At 38.1% G+C, this 20,617-nt stretch overlaps 1 protein-coding gene across 1 annotated transcript; it reads right to left on the bottom strand.

Annotated features, from left to right (window-relative positions):
• Positions 1–4,229: 4,229 nt before the first annotated feature.
• On the bottom strand, positions 4,230–12,717 carry MRPS33 (mitochondrial ribosomal protein S33). The gene is made up of 3 exons (XM_079150437.1): positions 12,606–12,717; positions 7,613–7,850; positions 4,230–4,465 (listed from the first exon to the last, which is right to left on the bottom strand). Exons 2-3 carry the CDS (start codon positions 7,825–7,827, stop codon positions 4,360–4,362), a joined length of 321 nt encoding a protein of 106 aa, XP_079006563.1. The 5' UTR covers positions 7,828–7,850; positions 12,606–12,717; the 3' UTR covers positions 4,230–4,359.
• Between the last annotated feature and the right edge of the window lie 7,900 nt (positions 12,718–20,617).

Raw genomic sequence — 20,617 nt, 5'->3', positions numbered from 1 at the left:
TGCTTTCTCCAAGGCTTTCAGTATCTATACAGAAAGCTATTTTTATTCTAAACCCAGTGCGTCAATGGATAGTTTTGTGACTTTTTTGAGATTATTCTGCACTCAGCACCAATTTAGATTCACTTAGGAGGAGATTAGGTCTTCTGTACCAGGGATACAGAAAGCTCTCCATAAATGAATCTGTTCTCTCTCAGAAGACACATTAAATTGAATGAAAAAGGGTCTTACAATCTACTTTGGCTTAACTCTAGTTTCTTCATCAAGTCCCAACTTCTCAGTTTTGTAACTATTTTAACAAAACTTACACAGGTATGTTAAAATAGGTTGAAAATCATAATCTAGAATTTATGCATATGAATATTACATTATAACTATATTCTTATTATTACATTATGCATTATATAATTACATTATATACTATACTTAAGTTTTTATAGTGTTGCACATCCAGGACGATGGGACAAAATGGATTGATATGAACCTGTATTATTGCCACATCTTCAGGTAACTTAGCAAATTGTGTCTGGGTAGTTTCTTTGGCCAGTCCTCATATCAGTTTTATGACCTCTCTCTTCATTTTGCTGCTTAGGAGGGCTGGTGCGTGCCACCTTTCTGGCTTCGGGCTTTTTATTTTTTTTATTTTTTTATTTTTTATTTTTTTTTTTACTGGGGATTAAATCCAGGGCCTCACACATGCTAGGCAAGTGCTATACCACTAAGCTACATGTCCAGAGCTTCTATATTTTTTAAAAGAAATAATTCAACTTTTCTTGAGTACTTAAGAAAAAGGGCCATGAATGAGGCTGGCAGGTTAAAAGATATTTTGTCCTATCTGTTGCTCTTGAAGTTTGTTCACAGCAAAAAATCTCTAACATTAGGCACTTACAAGCTTTGGGGGAAACGTGTGAGGAAATAGGGATGCGGTGAAGAAAGCAGAATTTAAAATTTTGCTGTATTTTTTCTTTGAAAATGTATTATAAATTAAAGCTTTATTATGCTTTTACTTACTACATTGTACTTTTAAAAAATGAGTTTTTATAAACAATTATTTAAATATTTCCAACCTACATTCTCTTCCAGAACCTACCATGCTGCATTTAAATGTAGAGAAAAATATTTAATTAAAAATATTGGTGTGTGTGTGTGTGTGTGTGTGTATGGTGCTGGAGATGGAGCCCAGTCTCACACCTAGAGCCTTACATGCTATGCAAGTGCTTTACCACTGAAATGTACTCCCAGCACTTAAGCTATATATTTTTAGCAGATATCTGTCAACACTGCCTTGGAAAAATCTGCTAAGAAGAGCAATTCTTACTAGTCACACAAAGTACTCTATATAAAAACATTTGAGTAAACTTTGTTACACAGTCCTTTTCACAAATACCTTGACACTTTGTTAATCCAGTAAAGTATTATGATTTTACAGAGAGATTCAGAGAAGGCATTGTAGGATCACACAGCAAGTAAATTGTCATAGGCCCATGATTTTTGAATAAAAGACCCCATCTCTTTTTACTATGCCATACTGAAATCAAGGGCAAAATTCTCCACACACCTAAGTACCAAACATTGAAGGGAAAGCAGTTTAAGTTTTGACTAAAGCTCCAGCTAAATAATCTGGCTAGTTTAAACCTAGAGTGAAGAGATTTTTTTTTCTGATTGTACTTATCCTCATCTGAACCCTTGGGCACTACTGTCCTGAAATGTCCTTCTCATCTTACTTCCCAGCTGGTGCACTGCAGTTTACCGTATGAATCCTGTGGCATTCTAATATTTGGTTTGAGGGTACAATTTACATGCAAATAAATTTTAGCTTTAGTTTTTGATTTTTAGCATGGAGCAGTGGCACGCTTATCTACAGCTGGGTTATTTAAAAACTTTCCCATCAAACACTGATGAGGCTCCTCACAGTTTTAGAGTACGAGAGTCTCGCTGGAGGCTCTTCCATCAGCTAAACTAGTACACTGATTCTCTAATTTTTTCCTGACTCAGGTCTGCTGTTGGCATCTAGTGCAGTTACTCTCCAAAATAATCATGCTAATTCTCCTAGGTTCTTGCACTTAGGCCTTCTTCAAAAGATGACATAATTCAGAACAATCACTTCGGGCTGAGATCCTGTTCCTCAGCCCAACATTCACCTACCCCTGATTCAGCTACACTGGCCAATAATAACATGTCTGCACTTTGCTAAGCAAATTCCCAAGTATTCTTGCCAATACTTTACAAAACACACACACCACACACTCATTCATTCACATGATCTTATGGACCACATCTATTAGTTTCTATATTCTCTACAACTGTTACGTATCAGGCATATATGGCAGGTGGAGAGCAGCTTTACACGAATGGATTCTCAGCTTTCTGTTTGAATTCACTTCTGTCAGACACAAATCACCCAGTTTTAGGTAGGTTTTTTTTTTGGTTTGTTTTTGGTTTTTTGGTACTGGGGTTTGAACCCAGAAGCACTTAACCACTGAGCCACATCTCCAGCCCTTTTTTATAGTTTATGTAGAGACAGGGCCTCCCTAAGTTGCTGAGGCTAGCTTTGAACTTGAGATCCTCCTGCCTCAGCCTCCCCAAGCCGCTGGGATTACAGGTGTACACCACCATGCCCAGCAGATTTTTTTTTTAATAAACAGGATCTAATATAAGCCATAGCCATACCAACTAGATTATGCATTTTTAAAAATAATGTCTGTCTAAATTCATGTACTGGGATCAGGAGTCATTCAGTGTTGCAGGGAAAGACAACTCTAGGTAGAGTAGCTGCTATATGTACTCCAGCCTGTGCAATTCTTTCTTTGCTCAAGAGGTGGAAACAGGTTACAATGTGTGTACAGGTTGACACTATTGCACTTCTCACTTAAAAATGGTTAAGATGCTAAATTTTGTCATATGTATTTTATATCTCTATATAGCTCCACAACTGAGAAAAAAATACTTTATAGAACTTACTGGACAGTGCTAAAGATTCAGAACAATTCTTGAAGGGAAAAAAAAAAAAAATCAGAGAGGCCCTCACAATCTCTTTGGGTTCTCAGTGCTGGAATACAATAAAATCAGAACTAGCTACCCAGATGTGTGCAATAGTCATCTCCAATAGGAATAATGTCTTATACACACTGATCTCCAGTTAAGCTGGTCCGGTTAAGCTGAGATTTTCCACAAACTTGTGAAGCCCTTTATTTCTAGCCTCTATTTCCTTATGACCAATCATGAACCAGTCCATGGTCTGTTTTCAGTTTTTAACAAGTTTCTTACTTTAGTTCTTTACAAATAGTGTTCTTTCTGCCTCAAACACTTTTCTCATCAGTTTTCATCTGAATCTTTTTATCCTTCAGGGCTCGGTTTAAATATAATTTATTTAGGAAGACCCTCTTTAAACTCCTTAATAAGGTTTGGGCCTTTAGTAATCTCTCTGGATCCACATCCACACACTCTCACAGAAGTCCAGTCTTTTCCTTTGTATCATTTAATATAACTATAGTTAATTATATTACCCTTCCCCACAAGATAGCAAGTTTCACAAGTTAGGGACTGTTTTTCTTTTAACCACTGGGTTACTAGGGTTCCAGTACCTAGTATACAGTAGGGATTCAATATTCCCTTTCCCAGAATGGCCTTTTATCCCACTTAGAAGTCCTCAAAGGAGCAGGTGGAGAAGCATATAAAGTTTGTGAGCTTGGTGGTGGAGACAGTGGATGAGTGGCCAGAAAGATGAAAGAAGTTTAGTGGGTAAGAGGGAGGGATGAGGAACTGCAGGGCTCCCATTTAATGAGGTTTCCCTTCCACTCCCTCAACATCCCATCCCCACCCAAACAAGTCATTAAACAATAATTTATGGATTCATTCATTCGAGAATCAGGAAAACCTCAGATTATAAAACCAAGGACATCTGTGGAATTAGAATGTGTTGAATAAACCATTCACAATTTTTATTTTATTTGGCACTGGGGATTGAACCAAGGGCTACTTTGTCACTGAATTACATCCCCAGTACTTTATTTTTATTCACATTTTAAAATTTTGAGACAGAGTTTGCTCACTGGCTGAGGCTGGCCTGAACTTGCAATCCTTCTCTCTCAGCCTCCGAAATTGCTGGGATTACAGGTATGTGCCACCACACCTGGCAACCAGTCACCATTTAATTGAATTAGACTTCAATACAGGGGGATTGTGTCTCTCCAAGTAACCTTCACTGAGGTAGATTACATTGCACTAATACATGGAAAGATAATACTTTCTTCTCATAATCACTGAGGAAGAAATTCTCTTTCTGTCTTTTTTTTTTTTTTTTAATAGAGAAAAGATTTATTTTGGCTCACAGTTGAAATTTTCTCTCCTGATGGGCCAACACTACTTCTTTTTTGTTGCTCTCTTCCCTTCTCCTTTCTTTGGTTTTCCCTTTCCACGAAGCTTCTTTAGACGCATTTGCTCATCCTTAAAATCCTGATGCTCATCTCTGAATGAAGGAAAAATAATCAACCAGTTATTTTTTATTGTATTGAAAAACCACACCAACCTATCTGTTCCTTAGATTGTTTTGGTTACTGACTTGACTTTTCAGGGTATAGTCTCAGTTTGTTGAACAGAAAATACAAGGGGTCCCCAACACAGAGATGGGTTGGGTTACAAAACTTCATGTATAACCAGTCTTCCCTTACAGAAACAATGCCACACACTGCAGTTAACCTCCCAGGCCAGCCCAGGTAACCCTATGTAATTATGATATTCACTAGTAACTACAAATTTTCCTACGTTAATACTAAACACTCAGAGGAACAGTAGTTACAGAGATCCTGACTGCCCTAGGAATCAATATCTACTAAAAGGGGCAGAGGTCTGGAGGAAGTGGGTTTAATGGTAGTAGACACCTCATATAAAGAGGCTGCTGGGAAAGCCTCAGGGAGAAGGAAGCCAGATCAAAAGACAGATACTGTAGAAATCAAGGCAGCTACAACTACTTATGCATATGGATGGTATACAAGTTGAGGACTGCTGAACTATTTAAAATGCCTACGTCTTAAGACCATACACCTGTAATCCCAGCAATTTGGGAGGCTGAGGGAGAAGGAGTGCAAGTTCAGGCCAATCTCAGCCACAAGACTGTCTCAAAATTAAAAAAAAAAAAAAAAAGAATAAAAACATGTGCTTAAATATGTAAGTTATGAAATCCACTGGAACTTGGGTTCAAATCACAGCTCCACCATTTGCTAGCTCTGTGACTTTGGATAAGTGACCTTATCTCTCTATATCTTAGTTTCCTCATCTGCAAAGTATGAATAATAATGTATGAATTAAATGTTAGAAAGGTTTGCTTGGCCCAAATTTCAACCCCCTAGGCTGTTTTAAAATAGATTGGCTTTATAGAATTTGATCTTTCATTCCATGAACACAATGGACAGCATACAACAGACTTCTTCAGGATTAGCAGTAAATGCCAAATAATTTTCGGCAGAGCAGTCAGGGCAATTCTGAAATATACATCAGATTATGTCGCTCCTCTGTTCACAATCCTGCAGATAGCTGCCCCTTTCATCCAGAGCAAAACTGCGCAGATTCCCGTCACCTGCCTCCTGTGTCCCTACAGGAGCTGAGACCCACCCTCATAACCTGTCTCCTGCCTCCCCTACTGTTTCCTTAGCCTGTACTACTCCTGGGTCATTCTAGGCATACTCCTGTCTCAGGGCCTTTGCTCTGCTTTGTCTCTGCCTTGCAAGTTCTTCCTCATGGCTCACTCACCATCCTTAAGCCTTTGCCTAAATTTCATCTCCTTGATGTAGCTGACCCTGATTGTCCTGTTGAATGCTGTAACAAGACCTCTACCCACCCACTAGGGCCTGTCAGCCCTCTGGATCCTGCTCAGCCAGCTCTGCTTTTTTACCCAATAGTGTTTTTAACTTTGTAATATATCACATAATTTACTTACTTATTATGTTTTTCTCCCTTCCCCATTCCTGTCAACCCTTGGAGAGAAAGACAGCAGGGAGGTTTGTCTCTGTTGACGATACAACCCAGCACCTATTAACTGAATCAATTATTTCTGGGAACCTGTGCTTCCCTCCCTCATCTACAGGCCTTTGAATCAGATTTTCTTTACTGAAGGAACTGTGTAGTTAAATCCTGCCTGATGTCACAGGAGGCCTACATTAGAGGTGCCATTTTCTATAACTAGTGACTAAATACATGAAAATAATTTTGCTTTTCCTTGGATAACTAAGTGCTAAGTATTTTTTTCCCTGTCTCCAAACATAGCCAGATGTTTGTTCTTCAGCTGCAAACAGACATTAAAATAGTTGAATGTGATTTTGTTATGGGTTATAATCTTATACTCAGAAGATCTGGCTCTCAATATTTTATTTGATCTAATGATAAGATTAGTTTTTATTTTCTGAGCTCAGACTAATGGGAAGGGAGATAGTCCCAAGCAATTCCAGACATTCAAAATAGATCATGGACTATAATCTCTGATATATTAACTAAGAAAACCTATTCCATTCTGTGTACTGCTGTTCCCTTAGTTCCCATCTTAAGTACCTGCACATGTAACTTAAGATATACTTGTTGCATAAATGAATACCCCAACCTTTACCTCTCTGGAATATCATGCTGCATTAAAAATTTTAATCACAGTAGAAAGAATGGTCTCAATTTTTGTATTATTGCCCAAAGATAAGTTCAATGAAAACATGTTAAATTTTTAAAAAGATGCTATGTATTTTAATGCTATATAAGTATGTAATGTCTTAAATCTTTGTAATGAGAACATGTATTAGTTTGGTAAAGAAAAAATTCTTAAAAGAAAAATGATTATATAGGGGCTTAGTGGTAGAGTGAGGCACTGGGTTCAAACCTGAGCACCACATAAAAAAATAAATAAATAAACTAAAGGTACTGTGTCCACCTACAACTAAAAATATTATTTTTTAAAATGATTACACAGGTAGTTGATCTGATTTCTTTCTAGAGATCTGTACAGTCCTAAGCACTCACTTCCTGAACATGCCCAAACATACAAACGCATGGTGTTAAGAGCTTATGTGATTTATACATTACCCTTAAAGTGAACTACAGCTTAATTAGATCAAATTAATATATCAAAAAGGCACAAAATGTCAGAAGTGAGTGGGAGGAAATGAGAATTCCAACAAAAATGCCACCAGCAGAAAAAGGAAGCTCCCACACACCCTCTAAGAGGCAGATTAGGTGTGGGGCAGGGACTCTGTTCACCAGGATCCTGCTGCCTGGGCAACCAGGGCAATCCTGGGGTTTCTTCCTCAGCACTTGGACCAGTTTTTCTCTGCATCCTTTTTAGAGTTCTTAGATTAATGAATATTTAAAAATATCTCTATAGCTCAGTATAATTTCAATATTAGTCATGTTTTAGACACAATTATTTACCAATAAGCATGTAGTTCCTGTTTTGGTTTGCTTATTATAGATATTTTGACAGCAACCTATTCCCACAAACCACACCTGGGCTCTCTTTAAGAACCACAGAAATGTAAGGATAAAGAGGCCACCTTATTAGCTGAAAGGCTGATTTTTTTTCTTTTGATAATTTGCTAAGAGCATCTCTCACAGGGCCCTCTGTGTTTTTTGTCATCACCTGTAGAGGCCAAGAAAACGGAGTGTGCGCATGAGACCAAAATATGTGTTGTGATTTGGATACCAGTCGTAAGTCTCCTTCCTCTTGGCCAGTGGCTGCTCACTGAATAGTTTCACTACTTTCATGGATTTGGAATCAGTTGGTCGGGCAACTTCACTGAAGAGCCGGGCACTCAGACGAGCCATGCGCAAAGCATATTCTGAAAGTGAAGACATTTCTTGAGTAGCTAGGAGACTCCCTTCAGAAAATGAGAAGAAAAACAGGTTAGTGTAAGAAACTCAGAGATTATCTAATGAACACTTTAGACAATGAAGATATAGCAAGCCACGCGTGAATCACCCTACTGGCAAGACATGCTTTGGAATTGAGAAATAACCACAGTCCAAACAGCTGTTTCCTTTGCATGGTTTTCATTTGGAATTTTCACATTTTGTATTCATTTACTATCATTTCTTTGATATACTGCCATTTTTACAAATGAACAACTTTGTGATTCAGTAGGTGTTTGCTGATAGTTTATCTACTTTGAAGGCTGGATGAAGAGGACAGGGAAACAAGTTATTCTACTACAGCTTTGTTATTATACCTTTAAAAAACCACCTAAGCAATCTGCAGATAAATATGCTGACTCCTTGTCATCTAAAGGTGTAATCATGGCAGAGAAATAATTACGCTGTTGTTGTCTTTATTATCAGGCTTTTGAACACTATTCTCCTCAAGGGCACCAGATGGCTCTGAGACTGCTAATGAGTTATGAGGTCATTTGGCCTCTAGGTTACTGGATTGAATTCTGCCTAGAGACTGAGAGTCACTCAGGGAAAAGATAGTAGTCCTACAGAAATAAAAATTCAACAGCTCAAATAAGGATGAACATTTCAAAATTTCATTTTATTCCTGCACAGAAGGCACTTGGGAATTGTGATGTTACTTATCAGTCTTAATGCAAACTAGCTAGGTTCTTATTGGCTGAAAACAGTAACCTTTTCCTCAGAGGCACAGACTGTTGAAATAGGTATCAGAATGATAACCACAAGGGTAAGGACACAGCTCAGTGGTAAAGCTTCCCTATCAAATATAAGGCCCTGGCTTCAATCCTAGCAAACACGCTCATGCACACACACCTGATAACATGATACACAAAAATAACAGCTAACAGACATCAAAGCTGTGTGCAGTGGCACATGCCTGTAATCCCAGTAACTAGAGAGGCTGAGGTAGGAGGAGGACAAGTTTGAAGCAAGCCTCAGCAACTTAGTGAGACCCTGTCTCAAAATAAAAATAAAAAGGGTTGGGGATGTGGCTCAATGGTAGAATGCCACAAGGGTCAATCCTCAGTACCACAAGGGGGAAAAAAGGGACATCAAAAAGTACATAGGAGATATATAAAAATTCAGACTGTTGCTGGTGGAATAATAATGTCATTATATTCTAGATCAGATGTGAGTTACTGCTTACAGAATATTTCAATTTACGTGAAATTCTAATAATGAGATGAGAATCTCTGCTCGACTAAGAGGCTATTTAGGGGATAGTTCAGCTGGGAAAAAAGGAGCTGATTTCAAAGGAATAAAAGGCATAAATTCATCTTGAAAAACCACAGAACTATACCAAAAACTCTAAAACAGGAATGTGCTAAAAGAGCTATTCAAATTTTCACACATTACCCTTAATGGCGAATTACAGATTATTTAGATCAGATTATCAAAGAGAAAAGGGTACAAAATGAAAATGCCAAGAGTGGGAAGAAATAAGAATGCCAACAGAACTGCCACCAGCAGAGAAATGAATCTCCCACACACAAGCTAAGAGGCATATCAGGTGTGGGACAGGGGCTCTGATCATCTGATAAAATTTCAAAATCATGCAAGAAAATAAACAAACAGTGATTAAATTAAGGAGGTTTTAATGCCCATTTCAAGATCCATTAGCAGAACACAGGCTGACTGTAAACCAATTGTAGAATGCTAGCCTCAAACCATTTAGCATTCTGAATACCAACCAAGCAATCTTGGGTCAACAGTGCCACCTGAAGGCCAGCAAGGAGAGAACTGTTGGATCCAAGGCTGCCCCCCCACCCCCCCCCATCTGGTGATCTACAAGACTTGCTCTTCCCTTTTCCTTCTCTCCCAACTCTAGGTGCCTTATGTGAATGCATATCGGTTGGGGTTGGACCTGTTAGGACTAAGGTTTTGTTTTTATCAATGAGAAAAAAAGGCCATTAACAATTTAATGTCTTAATAGAAAAATAGTAACAAATCTGTGCCATAAATCTCTCAAGGCCTTGCAAATATCCAGAAGTCACTTTTGGAAGAAGCAAAAGTTTCTTTTCTCTTCCTTCCATCTTCAAAGTAATCTTTTCCCAAACACCAATTTAATAACAACAAACTGTTTCTTCATTAACTTTACCTTGTTTTGCTTAATTACCCTTATAGCATCGAATAGATTCCTTGTCTAATTACACAGTATTTCTGTAGACACTTGGAAGCTAGTCTGGGAACTATTGTTCTGCTGCAATGTTTTTAGGAAAACATGGTCTGAATTCCAAATCACTTTACTCTTAAATAGAGGCAGCATCAAGTCCCAAGGCTTAGGCTTGAGGACTGGCTCTACTGTCATTTATTACCTGGGTTATTCTGAACAGTTACCTATCTTTTCTAGATTTGAATTTCCTTTTTCTGAAAAGAAAGTTTGCAAGACTGAGAAATGAGTAAGACAGTGGCACTCAGTAAATAATACCTAAAAAAAAAAAAAAAAAAAAAGGAAAAACTCTAAACATCTTTGCAAGTTTGGTGTTAATATATTTCTAACTCACACACAATTTTGATTACTTGTCCTCACTTATTCATGGGAAAAAAAAAGATACATAATCCATACAGTCAGACCTGTACCTCCCTGGAATGGTATTCTCACTTACAAAGCCATACAGCCCAGAAACAGGCGGCAGAACCAGCACCTTGGTAAACTGACAGGTAGCAAACAGAAGGAAGGGACTCACTAGGATAGTGGTCCCTGAGGCTAAGTTATCACAGGAGGCTGTTACCTCCATGCTCACTTTGCAGTGAAGCAGATTACTGGGAAACATAACTCATAAGTAATAAGGTCAGGTTATAATCTATTGGAACATGGTTATGTAACAAACCTAAATCCTAAAAAATTTATGACAGAAAAAGGGAATAAGCATCTTCAAATCTAGGTCCCTTTACTCAAAGCAAAGAACCACTTGCTAAACAGGGAGAAAATGAAAATGCTTAGTTATTAACATTACTGCTTTATAGTTTTCCTCCACAAAGCACGACGCATATATCTCTGATGGAGAAAAAGAGAGCAGCTTCGCATACTTCTTAGAACAAAACAAAACAAAACAAAACAATAAAACAAACAGGATAAAAGGTTTTGCCGTCCCTAAGTACAGGTCCTAAGACTGCCAAACTGCCACTTTTTACTAGCTTCAAATTAAAAAAAAATTCAAAGCGTTGGTCCTTTCTAGGACCCTCCAATACTTCCTTATAGAATCTTTCAAAATTCTTTTTTTTTTTTAAAGAATATGATGGCTATTTTGATATTAAAATAAAAAAAATAATTTACATGTCAGATTTTGATTCACATAAAACCATTCTATGGAGTATAAAATAGTCACTTTGAAATGGTATCTCTCTTTAAATAAGAACTAAAGAAAATCACAGTATGGAGAAAAAACAGGAATTGAAAGTGCTAAGAAAAAACACTCAAATATCCTAAGCAAAACAATTTAGGTCCACACAAGAAGAAAAAGTCCATATTTTTTCTTGGACATAAAAAGGCCAGATTCTTTGATCTTTCAATAAGTCTGATGCATTTAAAAGGTCAGTTTTATTTTAATAACTGGTTTTGAATTAGGCTGGTCTTTTTCAAAGGTGAAGATGAAGTGCAGAAGTTTTCAACCTGGATATGTCTGTTTTTGAATCTTTAAAGCTGTATACTGAAATGTGCATGTTGTTTAAGTTTTGCTGGGAAGAAAGATTTCTCCTGTTTCTCAAAAACCACTGGTTGGCACAGAGCTCCAGCTGACTGGAATCTTGCCTGTTTTTTAATGACCATGTTTTTTTGTAGTAGTCCTTATTCTTTGTCTCGGTTCTCTCACCTACTAAATGGGGACAGTCATACACCTCACTGAATTGTGTGACTGACATGCAAAATGTATGGCACAATGCCCACTCATCAGGACCCCAGGAACGTGCACACACTGTGCTCACGTGCTGCCACAGAAAAACAACCCAATCAGAATGCTTGTTTACTTTTTGGTATTGGGGATTGAACCCAGAGGCGCTTAGCCAATGAGCCACATTCCCAGTCTTTTTTATTTTTTTCTTCTGAGACAGGGTCTTGCCAAGTTGCTTAGGGACCAGATAAGTTGCTGAGGCTGGCTTTGAACTTGCGATCCTCCTGCCCAAGACTCCCGAGCCGCTGGGATTACAGGCGAGCACCACCGCGCACGGCCGGGTACCGATTATCTTACTAAGTCGCAGGTGCATGGACGGCGGTGAATATGTTAGCTTTACTCAGTTCAGCAAGAAGGACCCTGAGTCTCCTCTGTCCGACTCGATCGCCCCTCCCTGGGACGGAAGCTACAGTACTGTCAGGTCAACTGAGTCTGGATGGCTGGCGTGTTAGGTATTTTCTTAAGGGGATGTCAAAATTAACCTCTACCCCCGCCCCACCCCACAAGCTGCGACGCAGCCGGCCGTCTGGTGAGCAAAGTGAGCCATGTATCTGCTAACTAATCTGGAAAAGAGTTAACTGCGCCCGAGAGGGAACTGCGGCAGCAGAAACGCAGGCGGCTTTCACCGGTAAATTGGCCGGTTGGCGCCGGAAAAGGCCGAGGTGTTTGTGGGATGGCCACTCATGAAGTGGACTGGTCCTATCCCCGGCGACTCTACACGACTGGAGAACCCCGCAGGACCTCCGGTCATCGCCGCTGTCTCTACAAACCCCCAAACGTCACGGACAGCCTTACCTGGTCCCGACCCGCCTCACCCACGCGCCCCTGTGCCGGAAGGCCCGCCCCCAGCCGGTTCCGAGCTCCCGCGGGCTGCGACGGGGAGCAGTAGAGACACGGAAGCTTGGCGGCTAGAGCGGAGCTCGGGTGACGACCCGGAAGACTAGCTTCCTCTCAGGGGCGAGGTCTTGGCGGTCAGTCCGAGCGCCTGCGCACTGAGCCGAGCGCCTCTGCCCGCGGGAGGCCTGCGGGAGGTGGTGGGCTGGGAGGGAGAGCATGGTTGTTGTGCCTGGAAGGTCCTGCAGGGTTGCCAGCTTATTTTTGTGGGGAATGTTTAAAAAGCGGCTTCCACAAGCTCTGAAGCCGTGGTGATGCCTGTGGTCTCCGATCCAAACGTCAACTGACCCGACAGGTCTCTGATGGGAGGATATCACCCCCTTCTTCCACTTTCCTTTTTTCCCCTCATCCAGCTTAGATCTTAGGTGTTCCAAGGGCATTACTTGACAGTAGACAATTACTTTCACACTTCCCTAAGGCGCCACTCCCCTCCTCCTTGCTAAATCTGCTTTCAAGCAAGCAACGTTTTATAGACATTGTCTACAGCACTAACCGAACGTTAACAGTTGAGAAAACAGCATTTTCTGAGCGTTATTCAAGGTCTTTCATAAGTACCCTAAAATCTACCCTGCAATTTAAGGCAAATCAGTAAGTTGTATACTAAGAAGTTATTCATTTGACATTGTCTTCCCTCCTATAGATTTTGTGTTTATGAAGTTAAGTTTTGATACGTTATCAACTCATAGTAAGCAGTCTAATCACCTTGAATCTAGTGATTATAGTAACATTTACACCGAGGGTAATGAGAATCCTATGTATAACAACAGTCCAAAAAACATCCTCGGTTACAGAACTTTTGGGAGAAAATTTTACCTTGTCTTTTATGTTTCTGTGGAGTTGTCTTCTTTTTATCCAAAAATCCAGAGTCATATAAACAAGACCTCTTTTACCTGTTGGCTACTAGAAAGTTTAAAGCCAAATTTGTAGTTAAAAGCCAATTTGTAGACTTGTGGCAAGGAATATATACAGTCATGTATGTATATGTGTGTGTGTGTGTGTGTGTGTGTATACATATATATGTATATGCATGCATGCATACATAGTCATCCCTCACTATCAGTAGGGCAGTGTTCCAGGACTTCTCGTGGATATCAAAACACATGGGGTGCTCAAGTCCCTTAAATAAAATGTAGTATTTGCATATACCTGCACACAGCTTCCTATGTACTTTAAATCATCTCTACTTCACTTAAAATACCTAATTTAATGTAAAAGTTATGTTAATAGTTGTTATACTGTATTGTTTAGGAAACAATGACAAGAAAAATGTATGTCCATGTTCATTACAAACACAATATTTTTTCTGAATGTTTTTGATCCATGGTTGATCGAATCCCCAAATTGCAGAACCTGTGGGTATGGAGGGCCACCTGTGGTCATATAAACCTTGTTGCATATCTGTCCTTGTTTTTTTTACATTTTTGCCTATTTGTTATATATTAACAACATGTTTTGTGAATCTCCATAAACTACCACAAATGTTTCCTGAAGCATAGCAAGGTGTATTAGTTCATTTTCTGTTGTTAATAACCAAATGTAACATATTCCTTAAATTATAGAGAAAACAGGTTAATTTTGGCTTATGGTTCTGTTCCAAATATGAGGGCCCAGATCTGGTGTTAGTCTTCTTGCTGGTAGAGTCTCTAGATGGTGCAGGACATCAAATGGCAGGAGACAGGGTGTATGCATATGTCTGCCTGTCTTTTCTGGTCTCTCTATTATAAAACCACCAGTATTCAATTATGGTGACTCCTCTGTGATAGCCTTACTTAATCCTAAGGATTACTTCCTAAAGACCTCACCTTTGGGAGTAAAAGGAATTGAAGTAAGTTTTCACTTATCTTAAGAACTCACAATGAGAATTACATTTCCACACATGAACCCTTGGGGAATACACTCAAACCATATCTAAACCATAGCAGAAGTTACAAAGAGTTACAGATGGCTATTTACTCTAGGCGCTTTGTACTATGATTCTCATTGAGTCAAGTTCACATGGTTCTTATTAGTTTCGTGAGGCAACTATAACAAAATACCGCAAACTTGGTGACTTAATACAACAGAAATTTATTTCTCATGTTTCTGGAGGTCATAAGTTCAACTTCAGTATCACTGGTTCAAAGTCAAGATGTTGACAGGGCTGTGCTCCCTCCAGACTCCAGGGGAGAATCCTTTATTTAACTCTTCCAGCTTCTGGTGGCCTTTGGCATTCATTGGCTTGTGGCCACATCACTTCAGTCTTCAAATCCAGCATCTTCAAATATTGTTCTGCCTCTTTTCTCATTGCTTGTTCCTCTCTGTGTGTTAGATCTCCCATTCACTGCTTCCATCTTGTAAGGATATACGTGATTGCATTTAGGACCCACCTGATAATCTAAGATACTCTCTCCATCTCAAGATCCTGAATTCAACCACATATTTAAAGGCCCCTTTACAATATAGTATAAAGTTTGAAGATTCCAGGGATCAGGACCTGATATCTTTAGGAAACATTTTTTGGCCTATCGTGGACTTAGAAGTAGCAAGCCCATGAAATTGTCCAAAGATTGCTACTGATCAAGAGGAAAGTTGGAATATTACAGGTGGAAAAACTAATGTAATAGAATAAAATTTAACTTTCTAAGGACATTGACTTCACCAGACTGTGGCTCACCCACTTGCACCTCCAAGTCAATACTTTTTTAAAGAATACTTATTATAATCAGAAATTGCTTTAGAACTCAGATATTGCTTTATTTCTATTTTCTGTCATCTATGGTTTTTACATTGTGGGCTGGGATTATGAGTTGGTGCTGTAGTTTGGATCCGGAATGTCTGCCAAAGGCCCATGTGTTAAAGGCTTAGTCCCCAGCTTGGAGCTGTTGGGAGGTAGTGGGACCTTTAAGATGTGAGGCCTAGTGGGAGCTCTTGGGTCACTGAGAGTGTGCCTGGTATGTTTTGGATATGAGGTGTCTCCATTTGGTGGATTAACAATTTGGAAGGAGTACTGTACTGGGTGGCAATAGGCAGGTAGGGTGTGGGAGGAGAAAGTAGGTCACTGGGGGCATGTTTTTGGGGTTTATATTTTGTCCTTGGTGAGCAGAACTCTCTCTCTCCCCCTGCTTCCTGGCTCTCATGAGCAGCATAGCTTTCCTCTGCCATGATGTTCTTTCTCACCTCAAACCCAGAGCAGTGGAGCTGACTAATTTTGGACTGAACCTCTGAAACCATGAGCCTCAAATAAATTTTTCCTCCTCTAAGTTGTTCTTGTCAGGTATTTTGGTCACTGTGATGAAAAGTTGACTAACACAATGTTCATGAAAGGGTTAATGTGACCCCAGTCCCTTCCACTTCCTCTGTCCCATCCAAGCCATGAGGCAAATTGGCTTTTTGTGCCTCCACATGCTCCCTGCATGATGTGCTGCCTTGCTACAGGCCAAAGCCATGGGGCCAAGTAGTCATGAGCTGAAACCTCTAACATTGTGGATGAAAATAAACCTTTTCTCTTCATAAGCTGGCTATGAAATCAACCTAAGAGGCCAAGACGAGAATTAAAAGATGTTGGAGTAGGGGATGTCAGAGTGCATTGCATGTAGGGGGGTAACAATTGTTTCATGAAGCTATATGCATATGTGCATTGGATCATAATGTAAAATATACTTCTTACTCTTGGTTGTGGTGAAGTGGAAATCTGCTATAAGTGATTTTATTGTTCATCATTATCTGTGGCAAATGTTCCTTGCTATTAGGCAGAGTAAGAATTACAGCTCACATCAACTTCAAGTTCTTATTATGTGGTGTAGTCCTGGTGAAGGTGGATGCTTATTGCTTTAAGTAAATCAATTTATAGATCCTCTATTTCTATAAGTACTCAGCATTATATAGGTTCTTTCCACTTTCGAATTTACTATGGTTCTCTCACTTTACAAAAGAAAGGTACATCTCTCACCCAGTGTATGAAACCCTCCAGGATGACAAACAAAAGGCAGTTCAAACTGTTTTGGAGGAAGCGCCCATTAAGGATCAGGCAGGGCACCCAAAAACCCTTCTTATTGCTTCCCATCTCACATATATTCCAGTTAGGGTGAAGTATGGCTGTCAGAAGTATGGCAATTGGATATTTGTTGTGATTTTCTGAAATCAGATATAGTGTGTGAGTGTTAGCGATGGGAGTAATACTAATTTTCCTTTAATCACCACCTCTCTTCCATTTTCTGTTAAGCAGGGCACAGTTATTGAAGGAGAATCTGGTGAGAACAAAGGAAAGCCAGCACAGAATAAAATATTGAACTGTCAGAGTTTTTTCCCCGAAACTTAAACAATTATTTCCATCTATTCTCAGTGTTTATCCATAGGATGTGTCATTATCTGGAAATAAAAGCAGAGCTTGGACAGCTTGAAGTAGAGGAGGTTAGTGACTGTTAATTATAGATATAATATGGATTATTTTCAGGGACCTTCCTAATTTTCACTAGAATTACCTGCAAAAAAAAATTCATACATAATTTTATTTAAATTTGGTGTGTTGTCCAATGAAGGTTAAAAGGTATAGAGATAATCACTGATAGAGTTAAGAATTTTCCATTTCCCTCCTTGGTGGTTGGGTTACATTTCATGCAATCCTGGGATTAGGTGAGGTCCTATGACTCTTTCTGGCTGACAGTTATGAGCAGAAGCAAAATGTCACCTTCTGGCCAGTGAGATGAGAGTTACTGCTCTGTCAGCCTGAGCTCCTGAGGGATTATGAGAGGCTGGTCCTTTTCTTCCAGGCATGATGGAAATAAAGTTTGGGTTAAAAATGAGCCTTTGCTGTTTTAAGCCACACATCTTTGTTGTTAGTCACTGCCTCATGACCTAGCTTATCTGGGGTGACATGCTTACCAAATCCTATTATGAAGTGTATAAATTCTTCAATTCTGACCTTATTTCATCTTTTAATATGTATAATACTGTCTCTTATCAATAAAAATAAAATTATCAGTCTGTTGGACTGATTAATTTTCAAAAAAATTTTAAAATTTGTTTTAATTAGTTATACATGGCAGTAGAATGCACTTTGATACATCATGTATAACGAAGTATAATTTCTCATTCTTCTGTTTACACATGATGTAGAATCCCACTGGTCGTATAGTTATGTATGTACACAGGGTAATGACATCTAATTCATTCTACTATCCTTCCTGTCCCCATACCTGCTCCCCTCCCTTCTGTCCCCTCTACCTAATCTAAAGTAACTCTATTCTTCCCTAGCACTACCTCAATTATGAATTAGCATCTGCATATCAGAGAAAACATTTGTTTGTTTTTTTTTGGGGGGGGGGGAATTGGCTTATTTCACTTAGCATGATATTGATTAATCTTTTACTGGCACATATTTTTCTTTTTCTTTAAATATGCAGGAAATATTTTGAATGATGATTTTCAAAAAATTGATTAGAGCGAATTTGGAATTTTTATGTATAGTTCTTCTAAAAGCTGAAAACTAAGTTCATTGTGCACACAGACATACTTACTAAAGGAATACTGTGTCTTTAATTATAGACTAATTCATAAATAATGTTTATTTTATTGACACATTATATTTTATTATTATGATTTAAGTAATGAGTAAAACCAATAGGCTTAGTTCTTGCTTTTAGGACATAAAAGCAAATAAGCTTATTTTATTATTTTTTATTTGTTGTTGCTGTGCTGGGCATTGAACCCAGACCTCTGGCATGCTAGGCAAGCATTCTACCACTGAGCTACATCCCCACCCCTAATTCTATTAATTTTGACATCATTTTAATTGTTACTGCTTTTAATAATTATGCTATGTGATGCATTTGGTAATGTTTCCCAGTTTAAAAAAAACCTCAAAATACATATTCTAATACATTTATTTGAATTGAAAATGAAGTTAGTCTCTTTCTCAAAGTGAATCTGATCTAGATGATTGGTTTAACAATCAGAATTGGCTTTAGAGCATGTGACCAGTAGGATATATTCTATAAATTGAATAAGTCATATCTATAGCAGCTCCACAGTTTGGTGTGTGTGTATATACATATGTAATATGTAAATATATTATATGATAATGTAAAAGGATTTTATAAAAATATTTTTTATTAGGCTGGGATTGTAGATCAGTGGGATAGTGCTTGTCTAGCATGTGTGAAGCCCTGGGTTTTATTCCAAGTACTGCAAAAAAAAATTTTTTTTTTGTATCAAAATTAACAATATTTCCACTTTGCTAGCTCTTCAAGAGTTATTTCAGCTAAAACAAGATGCTTTTACATGAAAACAAAACAAATATAGATCTGGCAAATCTTGGCATTGTTTTAACTTTCCCAGACATTGTGAAAGTAAATGACTATGATGTCTGGATTCTTTTAAAAATCAAGTGAAAAACAGTTCTTGGTTTTCGGAAAAATTAAAGAAGGAACCAGTTAACCTGTCAGTTGACAGGTTATTATACATATTTTTGTATCAGATTTCTATATAATTTGCTGCCTATAACTCAGAGGAAATTCAAAGAATTGAGTGATATTGTCATATTCTACAACACAGGTAAACTTGATGTTCAGAAATTTGATTTTGATGTGTCTGGCTGTGGTTTTGTTTGCATAGTTTTGTTTGGGATTCTCTGGATTTCTTTAATCTGGAAATTTATGTTGTTTCTCAAATTAGAGATGGTTTGATTATTGTTTCTCCAAGTGTTCTTTTTGCACCAATACTTCCATCCTAGGACTGTAATGAAATGAGCATTAGATCATTTGATAGTATTTTATCCTTTTTTTTTTTCTCCTCTCTCTATTCTTCAGATTGGATGTTTATTAATCTGACTTTAGATTCATGGACTCATTTGCCATTATATCCAGTTTGCTACTGAGCCCATCTGGTGACTTTTTCAGATATATTTTTTAGTTCTAAAATTCACGTTTGCCTTTTGTTATTGTTCTGCTGATAATGTCTGTATTTCTATTCATTTGGGAAGTGTTTACCTTTACCTCTTGAAACATGAACATAACAGCTGCTTCAAAGTCTGCCTTTTCCAACATCTGAGTCATCTTGAGGTTGTGATCTCTTGATTTCTTTTTCTCTTAAGAATTGTTCAGTTTCTTGGTTCTTTGTGTGTTGAGTAATTGTGGATGGTATTCTAGACAATTTGGATATTAAAATTTCTCTCAAAGCTGTTAAAATTCTCTGGAGAATGATGATTTTTCTTAGTTTATTTTAGTAGGCAGTCAGCTTGGCTAGATTCAGACAGTTCTGTACATAGATCTAGCTACAAGTGCTAATACCAAAAAATTCTGTAAGAAAACATATAAGAACATTGGAATAGGCAAAATGTTCTTGGATGAGACATGAAAAACATAAACCATAAAAGAAAAAAATTGATAATTTATACTTTATCAAAATTTAAAAAAATTCTGATCTTTGAATACACTTGAAAAAAATGAAAAGATTGGCCACAACTGGGAGAAAATATTTGCAACACATATATTTAATAAAGGACGTAGAACCAGAATATATAAAGAACTCTTACAACTCAAGAAGACATGCAACCCAGCTAGAATGTAGGCAAAAAATGTGAAGAGACACTTGACTAAAGAATATAGATAGTAAATCAGCACATGAAAAGATGCTTACTATCATAGACTATCAAGGAAATACAAGTTAAAGCCAACATACTGAGTAGACTGACTAAAATTAAAATAGTAAAAATGCTAGAGTGGATGTCCACAGAGCTAATGGGATTAGAAAATTGTACATCTACTTTGGAAAACAATTTGAAGGCTATGATAAAGTTGAGTGTATTTACCAAAAGGTTCAATAATTTCACTACCCTCAAGAAAAATGAAAAAAAAAATATTTAGAGAAGGATATGTATCTGCATGTTTATAGCAGTTTTACTTATAGTAGTCCGAACTGAGACACATCCAAAATGC

This window comes from Sciurus vulgaris, assembly GCF_902686455.1.
Source record: "Sciurus vulgaris genome assembly, chromosome: 8".
Lineage (NCBI taxonomy): Eukaryota > Metazoa > Chordata > Mammalia > Rodentia > Sciuridae > Sciurus > Sciurus vulgaris.
The sequence above is the reverse complement of the archived record's forward strand: the minus strand, read 5'-3'. Positions and strand labels throughout refer to the sequence as shown.

Excerpts from the sequence above, each read along its gene's own strand:
- MRPS33 (XM_079150437.1), bottom strand. The coding sequence starts at position 7,827 with ATGTCTTCACTTTCAGAATATGCTTTGCGCATGGCTCGTCTGAGTGCC. Across the intron at positions 4,466-7,612 it reads CGTTTTCTTGGCCTCTACAG|AGATGAGCATCAGGATTTTA; the intron begins GTGATGACAAAA and ends TCCTTCATTCAG.